Genomic DNA, 14,902 nt, shown 5'->3' on the forward strand with positions numbered 1-14,902 from the left:
AGACTTTTACACCACAGCGAGATATTTTCACAAAATTTCAATTACCAACATTCTAATCTGAATGCCAGATATTTTGTTGTTTCCCATCTACATAGGGAGAAATGAGCATCATAATAAAACAAGAGAAACCAGAGCATACTCAGAAAGACTTAAGTGTTCATTTTTTCCAAGTGCTATTCAAGAGTAGGATGGTCAAGAAATTGTCTAAGTGGTGAAGCAGCTGAACACAACTGATTGACAACAATGAAATTTGTGTGGTGCGTCAGTACTGAATTTTCATTTGTAAAGAGAATCAAACAAGGCAGTATGCTTCTCTGGATGAATAGATATAATGAGTGGTGCAGGGAGCTACTCCCAGGGAACTACTCTTATAACAGAGAACCTGCAAATGGAGATTACTGGAAAGTATCTGACATGTTCAAGCAAATTCAGTATCTTTCCAGGTGGCTGTGCCCCACTATCAAAGATTTCTCTAAATTTCTGAACTTAATGGCTATCATAGTTCAGCATAGACCTCAGAAATGGGTAGTTTGCACAATGGACAATTTTACTGCATCTGAGTGTTGAACTGCTTACATTAAGTACACCAAGTGGACTGTTATTCTTAGTTAGGGCAACATTTCTGTGAAGTGTTATGATAACCAGAATATCAGCTGCTTACTACAGGCTGCTTTGTGAGAGGAACACTGGAAGTTCATTAAATTCTGCTTCTCTGAGTAGTCCCATCATTAAAAGTAATTACAGCAACATTACAGTTGATGGTAAAATTCTCTAGGGATTCCAGTCACATCCAGAGATTTAAAATCTACAAGCTTTCAAATGATTACTTCTCGGTTACTATTGAGTGGTGAATGTTGTGTGGTTACTGTCGCTGTTCTTATATAGTGGGCTACTGCCTGTAATGTCACTGGTGCCCAGTCCAGTGCCACATAAGGTAATATTTTGGTTGCAAGACAACCCCCCCCCCCCCCCCCCACCACCACCACCACCACCACCACCACCACCACCAACCTCCTTATACCTCAGGGGATCCCCTGACCTGTGGTTCTGGGCAACTTTTCCATAACTCCCACTTCCAAAACCTCACTAATCCTTTTTCTTCATCCCTCTTCCTTTCCCTTCAACCATGCTGCTAGAAAATGGAACCACTGCTTTCAAAAACTTGTACATTTCCATACCTATTATAGGTTTTCACCTTCAACAAATTATCGATAGAAGAATAAGCATTTTGTCCGCAGTTCACAGAAAACTACGGGACAATTATGGTGATTATAACCCTTTGGAGAGTAATAGTGAAGAAAAAAAGAAATAGTTAACCCTAGAACTGAATATGACATATTTAGCAGTCCCAAATCAGTATGTGGACTGTGCTAATAATGCAGCATCAGAAGAGTCAAAGTCAGATACACTGTATACACTCTGAAGTTTCCTCTAGGCAAGTACATACTATACCAACAATGGTCAACGAATGACAGTCAACCACTTTGATGGCCAAAATTTTCTTAGTGTGTACAGGCAGCAAATTTGAGCCAACAAAGCATTTGGCCATAGCTGCAGTTCAGACTGCAGGCAGTAACATCAAAGCAGTGGAAGTCAGATGGGCTTGGGGTCCACTTCTAGTGTGGACACCGAGTCAAATGTTTCAGTTCAGAAGGGACTTATTGTATCTGTTGAATGAGTATGTATTTCCCGTGTCTAAAAATACTGAGAGTATTGAGTGGAAAACAGAAACAGCATTAAAGGTGATAGTCTCATTGTGAATGGGAATATTTATGGGATCCTATGAACTGAGCTTGTAAAAATAAATTGAAAAGCTTAGGTGCTATGAGGGAAATAAGTGAGCTGTTAAAAAATAATGTGCATGATGTGAAAAAGAAAATGGAATGTTTACAAATATCTTTTTACTGCAAATACAGCTCTCCTAAGAGAGGTGTCATCTTGGGAAATTTTAGGGCCTACACAATTCAATGACAATACAAAATCTGTAGCCCTCATTTGCAAAATAGTTATGAAGCAGCCCATACTCCAATTCAGCTTTAAGGTCGATCTTAATTTTGTCCCACCACATTGCTCCCTACCGTTTTTTAAAAAGAGAGTTCATTGACAAGCATCATTTCTTCTTCTTTTCCTGATGGTCTGCTTATTGCAGCAAAATAAATGCTGCACCTGTGACAATTGCTAAATCCTCTTTTCCCCAACACAGTATTGGCCAGTGAAACTGTTATTACAGCACCACTTTATAACAATAACACATTGGAAGCAACCTCGACAACTTATCAGCATCAACTACAATTCCACTTGGCTGAATACCTAGGTCCTGACCCCCTGGTTTGGTGAGGAAGACAGACTGAATGCCAATGAATTGGCGACCAACATTCGGTCAAATCCATTAGCTGTCATACATTTGATGGGCTAGTGTGTGCGTGCCTTTACAGGTACATGTGATATGAATATGCAACTCGGCCTTGCCACTCAATGCAATTGCTACTGGTAGTAATGGCTTTCTTAGTGATAAATAGGAGAGGCATATTTAAGTGGTACTTTTCATCTGGTGAAGTTTGCAAAATTACTATGTTGTGTGTTTCAATGCAATTTAAAGATGTGATTTGAAATTTGTCAAATGAAGAATTAATGTTATTTCTATTCTTTTTCCCCTTCAAATGAGAACACTGGGACAAAATCCTGGTCCTTTAGCTCCTCAACAAATGAATTTCCTGTCACTGCCCTCCACGACTTAAACAGATGATGGGGGGAAAAAAAGGAAAGAAACAAGATCCCTTACCTCCAGTAACAAAAAGCAACACATAGGACAGTACACAGTGGCACACAAAAGAGCTTAATATCAAGGAACATGACTGTGTCATCAAATTTGAGAACAAATTTTATCCTTATTAATAATGGTACTGTGTTGGAAATATTTCACAACGTTTTTCAGTTTAACTTACAACAAAATGGTTCAACGCAACACGACGAGACCTAACCTGAAATTTTTTTACACAGGAGAGATACACAGAAATAAATGTGCAAATAAATTTTAGCTTCTAAGATGCACTGGAAATATTCTTAAAATAATGCTAATAATATTTTTGTCACTCGAAAAACCATCTGTAATCACAGTTTGTACAGCCCTTCCTGCCTAGTGTTTGAATTGGCGAATGAGCAGAGACAGCTGCAACAGGAGACCACAACACAAAAATCCAGGGTGCACACATGCAAATTTTAAACACTTAATCCATACCAAATATGCCATGTATCAATTTGAACAGCTTGCAGTTCATACTCACAGCTAAAATGTCTCAGATGTAATTCTTATAAAGCTGACTAGCAGGGGAAAAACATCACAGCAGCGATTGATGTTACATTACAAACTACTTCCATCTATCAGGACTTCAAGTTGTTAAAATATTTCTTACAGATATATCACTTTATAACACTTCCTGCATCACAGATTTTATTATAATTTCTGAGTAATGTATACTGTACTAACAACGAAACATTTCCTTAATATTCCCCCTACTAGTAACAAAATTGCAAAGTGTCTACTGAATGATGAAAACATTTGCTTTGCAACATGCACACATTTATAAAACATTGTGTGATGCAGACTAATATTGCACAAATGACTGATCTTTAAGAATACTGTTCTGCTGATAAACCAGAAACAACAATGAGGTACTGGAAACTATGTTGTCTGACTATTTCCTGTAAAATGTTTTCCACTGTCGAAAGTCTTTACTGTGGGGTTCAGTCACATTAGTTGTTCCAGGTGGAATCTGGATTAGATCAACAGTCTTTCCATCCTTTTCCTGACAGCATGTGTGGTGTCATGTCCAGGCCAGGAGTACAACAAAAGCAACAAATACTTTTCTGCAGCTGGGGTATGATATTTTGAATAGAATGTTAAAACTATTATTTCCTATTTTTCCAGCTTCTGATACATCAATTACAAGCCCTAAACAGCCATTCTTTAAATGTTGGTCCAAATTTACCTTGAGGTTCCTGAAGACAGGTAATAAAGCTGCAGAAATGGTAACCCACTCAGACTTGTCATTGGCATTATTGTCTATGAATGTGTCATAGCATATACCGATTGCACAACCATTTTTTTTTTTCCGCCTCAAAACGATAAACTACGATAAATAGTTTAGACAAGAAGAGAATAGAAGCTTTCGAAATGTGGTGCTACAGAAGAATGATGAAGATTAGATGGGTAGATCACATAATGAGGAGGTATTGAATAGGATTGGGGAGAAGAGAAGTTTGGGGTACAACTTGACTAGAAGAAGGGATCAGTTGGTAGGACATGTTCCGAGGCATCAAGGGATCACCAATTTAGTATTGGAGGGCAGCATGGAGGGTAAAAATCATAGAGGGAGACCAAGAGATGAATACACTAAGCAGATTCAGAAAGATATAGGTTGCAGTAGCTACTGGGAGGTGAAGAAGCTTGCACAGGTAGAGTAGCATGGAGAGCTGCATCAAACCAGTCTCAGGACTGGAGACAACAACAACAACAACAACAACAACATGGTTTCAAAAAATCTGACAGACTGGCTTTATACACAAAAGACATAGGGGTAACAACAAGCTTCATTTTCATGTCCTACAAATTTCTCTATACTACCCCGTCTATTAACAGCAGCTCCTCTACATGTTAACCTCAAGTAACTGGCAGAAGTTTCATTGCTGTATGTCTGTTAGTTACTGTTCAGTGCTGTACTCTCCAGACCAGGCTCCTGTAGATTTCTGAAGTTGTTTGGCCATAGGGCATACTGCCAGGAAAGAACTGACCTTTTTTTTCCCCAACACATGAAATCTGTACAGAAAGTTCTGGAACTTTGTCCTTAAAATTTTTCTATGCTAACCATTGACTTATTATGCATGGTCTCCTTTGAATTGCTGGATAGCACCAAGTGCCATCTGCAGATTTTTTTATCTCATCTGTAGTTGCAAATCTTTGTCCATTCAGCAGGTGATTTTTGAGATGGCAGAGTTCAAGGAGCAGCACATCTGCATTAAATTTTGCTTGAAACTCAAGGAAACATTTACAAAAAAACACCAAATGATGCAGGAAGCCTACGGTGATGAGTGCTTAAGTCATACTTGATGTTATGAACGGTTCACATGTTTTAAAAATGACCGGATGGAAGTGAAAGATTACCCTTGTTCAGGATGCCCTTGGATGTCTCCTGACAACGCCTATGTCAGGAATGTCACTGAAATTGTGTGTGCCAATCGAAGACAGATTGACAAAGATTGCAGAAGAATGGAACATTTCAATTTAATGATGTCATAAAATCCTAACACAGCATCTTGGAAGGCATCGTATTGCTGCCAAGTTCGTCCCACAGCCCATGAGTCAAGATCAATAAGACTTTTTCCTCACAACCTGAGAAGAACTTTTCGTTCGTGCAAATGAGAATGACTTGTTCCTGAAGAGAATCATAACTGGTGATGAAATGTGGGTCTATGGTTATGGACCACGGTTCAGTCTTTACAAAGGGTCAGGAATGGTTCTCCAAGACCAAAGAAAGCTTGTTAGGTCAGGTCAAAGGTCAAAGCCACGCTGATAGTTTTCTTTTACTTTGACGGATTAGTTTATCATGAATTCGTGCCACAGGGACAAACTGTTAATCGATGGTATTATTGGGTTGTGTTATGACTCCTGCGAGATAATGTGACAATAGACTGGCCTGAAATGCGCGAGACAATTTATGGCTATTGCAGCATGATAATACACCTGTACATTCATCTCTGTTGGTCCGTCACTATTGCACAAAAAATGAAATCACTGTGCTGCCTAATTCTCTGTACTCTCCAGACCAGGCTCCTGTGGATTTCCAAAGTTAAAAACCCTGCTTCAAAAAATATTTGCAACTAAAGACGAGAAAGAAAAATCTTGGCGCTATCCAGCAATTCAAAGGAGACCATGCATAATAAGTCAAACTTAAGCATAGAAAAATTTTAAGGACAAAGTTTCAGAACTTTTTGAACAGATTTCATAGGTTGAAAAAATCAATTCTTTCCTCGCAGTATGCCCTATGGCCAAATAATGGTACCACAAGTTATGAAAGCTGTTCTTTTTATCAGCTCTTGTTTATGACTGCTGGTCTGCTGACATTTGCTATTTTCTGCAGACTGCAGCCTCAGATCAGCTCTGAATTATATATTAGTTTAATTTTGTTGAATCAATTACAATAACAATTCATCAAGAAGGTATCAGCTACACTCACCCTACACCAACATGTATTTCAGTAGGGATATCTTCAGCAGATCCAGTACTGCTGATTGCAGCAGGCATCTTCCCTGCACTCACATCTGCTGCTTGCTGCATGACATCATGAACTGCCTAGAGAAAAGACCAATACCAGTTTTTTTATCTTAGCAATGCAGGTCTTAAATATCAAAAAGTGTGTGTCAACTGTGTAGATCTTAATGTAAATGTAGTGAACTAAATCTGCAAACTTTCAAAAATAAATTCCTTCCGAAAAAACGGAAGTTCAGTGTTGCCCGACCCTACCATCGATTTCAAGGAGGATTATTTTCTAGTAATACCACGCTAAATCATTGGTAGTTTCCCCAGTACTAAAAATTAGTAACTGCTCACAAGGCAAGGAATCCACTAATAAAATTTATAAAATATAATTAATGACATAAACATTAATAATTATACACTGCAGAATCCACTGGTAAAGTCATACTGTAGATGTGCGAGCAAAAATGACAACTGATCTCATTAGTTCAATATAAAACAGATGTTACCCTGCCCCCATAACTTTATTACTACAGCACACTGTTTTGCAAAAAATTGTAGCTTCCTGGCAAATTCAGGCAATTAATACTTAATTCAGACCGTTCTGATGTAAGTAATTAGCATGGTTAGCGTACTTTTACTCTTGTAAGCAGCTGCAACAGTGTACCCGTGGTGCGCCTGAGCAAGTGCAACCAGTCAGAGATTGCTAGCCCTTGCAGTTGGTCACCAACTCCTGTAAGGGCCACCTCATTGTCAGTAGAATCACTTGCAGCCACCTCTTCTATAACAATCTGGAAAAAAGTGTGCTTTGAGCAAGCAATACTCAAAATAATTCATTAAAAACAACCAAGTCTTCAGGTTACATTGCACTTATTTTATCTACAATTCTCTCCCCGGAAATTCATACATCTCATTTCTTCAATGTAATTTTCAACTGTAGCAAAGCAGTTGCTTCAACATAAAAAAAAAAAAAAAAAATACATAGTTGTCGATCACATCACTTAACAGATCTAGTCTCCTTCTTCGATCCACCTCGAACACAAGGATTCAATATTCTTCGTGCAGCTAGTGTTCTGACTAGGGCTTTCCACACCATTTATACCTCAATTGGCAATAAACTCATATCTATGAAATACACATAGAGACAGGGTAATTTTGCAAAAAGGAAAATATGAAAAATAACAGCAGTTTTTAGTAAAATAACATTAACTGTCAATTTTTATGAGATTTCGCAAAATTTGCCGTATAAAAATGTCAAAAGTCTGAAGACGACAGTTTACTAATATTTGTAACCGATAGTTAATAGCCGGAAAATTGCACTTAGAGTTCAAACTTCCTCAATGTTGATGTTTGTTTACAATCTTAAAATAACAATCCATTTCCTGTATTGCAATTTTTTTGAAGTAACAACAAAAATAGAAAGTTTCAAAGTGAAGATGTTTCCAATGACGACTTTTTGTGTTCTAAATGTTTTGACGAAATAACAACAATGATAGTATCTGAAAAAGGTGAAGCCTCCCGCGGCACAGATGATGCAGATGTTGCATCAATAGAGGAAGAATTAAATACCCTGAATCAGTCAACTACAGAGGTAAGTGTTAGTCCTGTTAAGAAACCGTGGTCAGTGAAGTCGAGTCATAAGCTCTACGCATCAAGAAAGCACAGAGAAACTACTAAAGCTATGGATGAATACACTACAGCAAAACTGACCACACTCTTCAAAGTAGAAATTCCATCTTCAGAAGAAAATGAACCAAAGCACTCTTGCACCTCTGGTCACAAATTTTTCACAAATATCAATTCAGCTGTTGAATATTGTGCATCCTACAGTGAAAAGGTGCAAGTTTTAACTATTATTCTACAGACATTTTCAAAGAAAACAATTTTGAACCACATTCCATCAGTATCAAAGTACATGGTAGACAAACAAGAAATGTGAGGTCTGTAAAAGGTGTCTTTGGAAGACCAGATCCACATTATGGTCATACTGTAGAAGCAGCCCAAGTTCAAATAGTGCAGCCATTTTATCTTGAAGATAAATGCGACTGTTCTCACCAGAGTGCCAACAAGAAAGACACTAACTGTAACAATTGAAGGTCAAAAAAATTGTGAAAGTGAAGAGATACAGGACTCACAGTATTAAAGAAACTTTTGCAATTTATAAGAGCAACTATACAACTTCACATACTGGAAAATCAAAATTGTATGCACTACGACCTACGTGGGTAGTTCCACATCCACCTAGAGATGTCTTGTGTGCGTACTGTGTAAATTTTGAACTTTGTATGGTAACATTGAAGAACTTACTGGAGTATGTGACATATGACACCTTGGTTAGGCGTTTGAAGTCATTAGTAATCTATGACGTAAAGCGAGAGACTTGTTTGTTTCAAGAATGTGGTGACTGCCCTGGAAAGGGAGGACTGTCTTTACAGACACTTGGCCTGGAAGATGTAGCAGATAACTCTGCAGAAATTACATATGCGACATGGCAGGAAAAGAAACTAATTAAGAAAAATGTTGCATTTGACAGTTTTACTGATGAACTTGGTAGATGGTCAGTAACACACAAGCATATGAAGAAATTGCAACAATAACACAATGCAGAAGTGAAGGGGTGTGTACAGGCTGAAGAACTATGTTTAGTGCCTCATTGTGATTTTGCTGAGAACTGGTCTGTAATTCTCCCACAAGTAATACACGTGTATCACTGGAGTAATGACCAGGTTTCAATTTTTACAGGAGTGACATATTTTCAAAACAAGACCACAAGTGTTGCAGTTGTAAGTGATGACACAGGACATGACTCAGCACATGCTTTGCTAGCAATGAGAAAAATTCTTCAACTGCAAACAGAGGCAGAGAAGATCATCATTTTTTCTGATGGCGCTCATAGTCATTTTACAAATAGTTACCAGTGGTTTGAATTGAGTAAGTCGCTTGTGCCAACTGACAGGGTATACAGTGCTACTGGTCAGGGGAAGGGGCCTTGTGATTGTGTAGTAGGCCCGCTGAAACACCATGCTACAAAACAATCTTTCCAGACCACATACAGCTGCAATTCAGAATGCTGAGGATTTTACGAGAGTCGTGAAATCTTGCACATCCACAGCCCTCATTCTTTTGTCCAAAAAGGACATCGAAGAATTCCGTGAGCAGAAAAAAGAAGGATGGTCCAAACAAACTACTACTGTGAAAGGAATTCAGAAGACACACTTTTGGACTCAAAGTGATGGGCCAACTCACGTTGCACGCACTTTAAAGAGCAAGTAAGAAGAAATTCCTGTTTTTCAGCCAACACTTCAGAAACAGCTGGATAATACTCAGATTCACAACCTGAGAAAGGGGATGCTTGTGGCGTGTTTGTATGACTGTGACTGGTGGATTGTAGAGATTATAGGCACCAGTTATGAGTGCAACGAAATTGTAGTGAACTTCATGCTACCACATGGACTAACTGCTGGGTATAAGTTTCCAGCTGAAGAACAGCAACAATGCCATCAGTGCTCACTTCCAGTTCACAATGTTTTGAAGATTGTAAGGGCTCCAGTTCCTATTGTTTCAACAGGAAGCCATCACTACATCAAAGGAAGATACTGAAGCAGTGGAACACATTTTTAGTTCATTCACTGGCTAATTTAAGTACAAAATAGAGAAATTGAAACCTTTACAAGTCTTTGGACCTTTCACATACATTTTGGAACTATTTAAAATGCTTGAAAAATGAGTCTCTCACTCATCTTTCAAAACTAAAATTATGTTAAAAAAGTCTAGGTTTTGATTTTTACGAGCCTGTTATGTGATAATGAAATAAAGCAGGTTTTATGTATGGCAAAAACTTCAATTGTTTATAAAACCTGTTCAGCCTTAAAGTGGAAGCTCCCCTTTTCAGGGAATTTAGAACTATACGGTATTAATCAACAGGAAAAAAATCAAAATTTTATGGATCGGCATTTTTTTCCCATAAATTATAGAAAGTTCAAAACATTTTAGTAAAAGAACTTTGACAGATAAGTACAAATGGAGGATTTCTTTGTAATCATAATAGAAACAAAAACCAATAAAATATCTAGAACTGTTCCAGAGATACAGCATTTTAAAATTTTTTCCAAAATTTGCATCTTCAAAATGGTATGCGCAGAGTCATCTTTGGAGGGCAGTATCTCAGAGCAGAAATTTTTTTGGAGAAAACAAAAGAATACATATTCCTTACTTAGTCTTTCATTTTAACATATGCTAAACTCCATAACATCTGATACTATGAAGGTAAGATTTTTTCCTAGACTGCCTGAATCGATATGGACTCTAGATGGTAGTGTCTAATATTTTATGATTCCCCAAGAGTAATGGTAGATAAGATGTATGTAGATTATTTTAATATATGCTATGACACTTACAAAGCCTTCCAATGTAATAAAGAGAGAGGTAAGAACTATTACTGGCATCTCAGATCTTAAAAATACTCACTAAAATAGCAGATTAAATATAAACATGAAGAGTTATTGTATGTAAAATAGTTTACATTCCCAAAAAGTAAAGAGGCATCAGATACATAAATTTCATTTTGGATTTGCCACTGGATTGAAGTGTGTGGAAAAGTATGATACCTTCAAGATACTTATTCATTTAGTACTGTGAGAGACAGTAAATGTACGAAATCTTGAGAAGAATAACGATGAAACATCTGAGACCTGAGTGATCTGTAGCATTTCTCAATAAGAATACACAATTTAAATTGCGTGCTATTTTCATTCTGATAGGTTGGCAACACTTTCTACTATTCAGGTGTCGTTTAGAGATATTTCATAAAGTGTATATGATTTTTAGTCAGTAAAAGGGTATCTGAATTCATCCACAATTTGACAATGCACTGAAAACCTTGAAGTAAGTGGATGTTAAGTTGCCAAAGCAACATCATTCTGGCCAGTCTATGGAAAATATCGCGTGAGTAAATGAGTGCAGGTCAAAGTCTCCGAGCCTTTATCAGAAGGACTGAACGTTTCAAGGAGCACAGCACAGCAAAATCTGAAAAAGAATCTTCGTCTACACCATTACAACGTCCAACTCATGAAACAACTACTGCCAACTGACCATTTTCAATGGTGTCAATTTACCAATTGGGTGGTGGACAGCCAAAATGTGGATGACAATTTTATGAGGAACATCAGTTTAATGAGGAAGTGCATTTCCTTCTGGATGGCTACATTAACTAGCACAGTTGTCAGATTTGGGCAACAAAGAAGCCTCGAGCAACACTTTGAAAGCCAATGCACGTAAAATGAGCAACTTCTTGGTGTGGATTTTGGGAAGCCAGAGTGGCTCGGCCATAGTTTTTAAGAGAATGAATCAGGTAACTGAGTAATGGTTTTTAAGAGAATTAATCAGGTAATTCAGTGATGGTAAACATAGTATGTGAGTTTCTTTGGCCCTAACTGAAGGGGGATGGACTTTTAAAACAGGTGGTTCAAACAAGGTGGCCATATGTGAATCATGCCAACTGTTGCAGGAGAAATTTCCTGGGTATGTTATCTCAAGCCATGGAGATCTGCCCACCAAGAACTTGAGACAAGACACAATGTTACTACTTCCTCTGAAGCTACATGAAGTTACATATTTTCACAAACAAACCAAAAATGATTCCCAAGTTACAACAGTAAACTGAGTGCGTCGTCATGGAAACTAAGTCAGAAAAAAAGGGAAAGAAAGAAACACTAAGAGTTTGTAAACAGAGTTAGAATTTGTCAACAAAGATTTGGCAGACATATGTCCCATTGCTTTCCACATGTAACTCCATTCTATCCTCATGAGTTTAAAATAAAAATAATTCAACTTTTCAAGTAACTAATGTGTTGTATTCAAAAACTAAATTGCGTTTTTTTATTGGGACACCCTTTATACATCTGCACAAGCCATGAGAATTTTGTATAAGCTCGAAGATTAGAAGTTGACACTGAGATGAATATAAGGTAAGTTTGCAACTTATTGCCACAGTTGTTTTTTTTTTTTTTTTTTTTTCTTTTCCGTTTGTAAATGATTAGACATATAAATTTAAAAGATTGTTATGTATGTGCCTGAAGACAAAGCCACAGGGCTTTTAAACTAACTGTTAAAATGAAATTGGGATTGGGTAGCTTTCTCATTGGAATGTGTGCTTTTGCAAAAAATTTAATTTTTTTTCTGAAGTGTTCTTTACTTGTTTTCTTCTTTTGGCTGGCTCTGTTTAAGGTTCCAATAAATTACCATTTCTGTTGAGAAGCAGCAGCATTTTCCAACTGGTAAGTTGTGCGCTACCTGACTCAACCCAACTAATTCGATAATTATAAAATTGACAGAATGTTGATTTTGATCTTTTGTTCGTATTCATAGCCATCTGATCCATACTTAACAATACTACAAACAGAACTGACTAAGTGTTTAGCACAGGAGTAGTAAGAAAAGTAACTATTCCAAGGAGCAAACACTCCAGGACAAATCGGAAAAGTGTGGGACTTTTTTCATCTGGGGAAAAAAACATGGGAATTTTTTATTGTTTTAGTATTCAGTAAAATTTTTGTAATGACTGGTAATAACTGAAATGCTAACAAAGAATTTTACTTTAGCCAGTTACTGCAGAGTAAGACTGTAGCTATGAAAAGTAAATGAGAGAACACTACCAAAATAAAACTTTAGTTGCAAAGAAAATGTGCCATTTGCAACAAGAAGCAGTGCCAAAAGAAATGTCTGTAGGCAGTAAAATGTGTTGAAGGCTTCAAGACAAAGACAATGCAATACTTCGTAACACAAACTGCTTTCAATGAGTGTGACGTCAGAACTGTTGACATTTTTAATGGGTCGTGGGATTATATTGTGAGTGGTGGTTTGAGAAGCAGTACTTTTAAAGTAAATTACCTTTTATACATGATGAATTACGTTACCTGTGAGAATATGCAATGAACTTCTTAAATCACGGACGGTTTGACTCATTCAAAACATGTACACTCTGTAGACCAGCCCCTTAGAAAAATTTCATGCCGAAAAGAACAGGCATTTATGCCATTATTTAAAAATACTGGTGCATTTATGTTTGATAGATCATAAAGGGTAACAAACACTAAAAAAGACCACACTTCAAGGTAAGTTTTTCATATTTATTTTAGTTTTTTCTTATATTACAAATTATAAAATAACGATGGCAAAAAGTATAACTACTCTTAAAGAAAGTGTAAGGTAAGAATCTTTGGTAACAGGCTTTTTTATGGAAAAGCTGAAGTGCTCGATGCAATACATGTTCTTCCAGGTAAGACAAAAAATAACCAGTATACAGAAGTGAAACTCTGCTGCAATTTAAATTGTGCTCTTAGGATCCTGTCTAACCATACTCTCAGAGAAACAGCAGCAAACAAATTTCGAAGACCAATATTACACAAGAAAGCTCAGCCTTTCTCGCAGCTGTATTGTACATACATTAATTTAAAAATTAACTTTTCCTATTTGTCTGTTCATGTTACATTACAGTGAGGTTGCTATTGGCTGACTACATTTTTGTCTATGCTCTGAAAATATGCTGTCATTGGCTGGTGAGATCACGTGAAATGAGTTATGATTGGCTGACAAAAGCGTATCGTGCAGCACAATTTCTATTTCAGTGCTTTGGAAACTACCATGGTTTATTTGGTGGAATTCATATTTATACTTTTGTAATATGAAAATATACAGTGTACATGTTCCCACACATCAAAGGTACTTCCAAAATGGGTGGTTTTTTGCTGGGTTTTGTTTCCCAAAGCACCAGTAAGTTCCAGGCTGGTGAATAAAAAGGTTTACCATTTATATGATTGATAAGTTTAGCAGCTCTACAGGAAAGTGTATTGTCACTTAACATACAAAAAGTGTACTTTCACCCGAGCTATAGTGTATTTTCACCTGGGAAAACATTTGTTTTTAAAGGGGAAATCCAGGAAAAATCTGGGTATTTTTGCTTCTTGTCTGCATATACACCCCGTATTCACATGTTACGGGAAAACTTTCAATGTGGTCAAAATACAAGGACAGATTTTGTTTTCTGGTCTCTATATTGTAGAGCGCAGATGCTATAAATCAGCAGTCAGCTCGAGCATAAACAAACTAGAATTAAGACCACCAGAGGGTAGAGCACCCTCTCAGGGGACACTGCCTTATCGTAGGCACCTGAAGTGCCAGTCGGGAGGGTTTGCGTGCCTCGAAGTCTAAAGCTATGCCGGCGGTAGCGAAGCTACTGGCAGTGTCACCCAAGCCGGACTGGTCTCTACTGAGGAGCCAGACAAATTCCTCCAAGATGGGGATTGAGTGTGGGGCTGATAAACACACATTGTAAAAATGAAATATTACGGAACCTCAACAAGAGCCACGGATGATGGATGGGACACAAAATACACACAACCTCAACTAAGTAAAGGACAGTAGATTTGTCAATAGTAACGTGGAAGGTACAAACGATGTTGAAACCTGGAAAAATGGAAAAAAAAATAGCTGGTGAAATCATGAAGTTAAAGTTCATTGTAGCGCTACAAGAAGTAGAATTACAAGGACAAGGACAGATAGATGCACCCCAGTATTCTCTGCTGTATAGTGGATCAGACAGAAGAACAGTACAAGCAGGAACGGGATTCATAATAACAAAGGAGGTTGGTA

General features: G+C 37.4%; 1 protein-coding gene across 1 annotated transcript in view; it reads right to left on the bottom strand.

The window, feature by feature from the left end:
* Positions 1-14,902, bottom strand: part of LOC126416457 (vacuolar protein sorting-associated protein 54) — a 151,990-nt gene that overhangs the window by 71,352 nt on the left and 65,736 nt on the right. The window contains exons 11-12 of the mRNA XM_050084190.1: positions 6,889-7,044; positions 6,234-6,349 (exon numbers count right to left, since the gene is read on the bottom strand). Of these exons, the coding sequence (XP_049940147.1) occupies positions 6,234-6,349; positions 6,889-7,044 (272 nt within the window). The remainder of the gene's footprint in view (positions 1-6,233; positions 6,350-6,888; positions 7,045-14,902) is intronic.

Source organism: Schistocerca serialis, chromosome 8 (genome assembly GCF_023864345.2).
Source record: "Schistocerca serialis cubense isolate TAMUIC-IGC-003099 chromosome 8, iqSchSeri2.2, whole genome shotgun sequence".
In the NCBI taxonomy this organism is placed as follows: Eukaryota; Metazoa; Arthropoda; class Insecta; order Orthoptera; family Acrididae; genus Schistocerca; species Schistocerca serialis.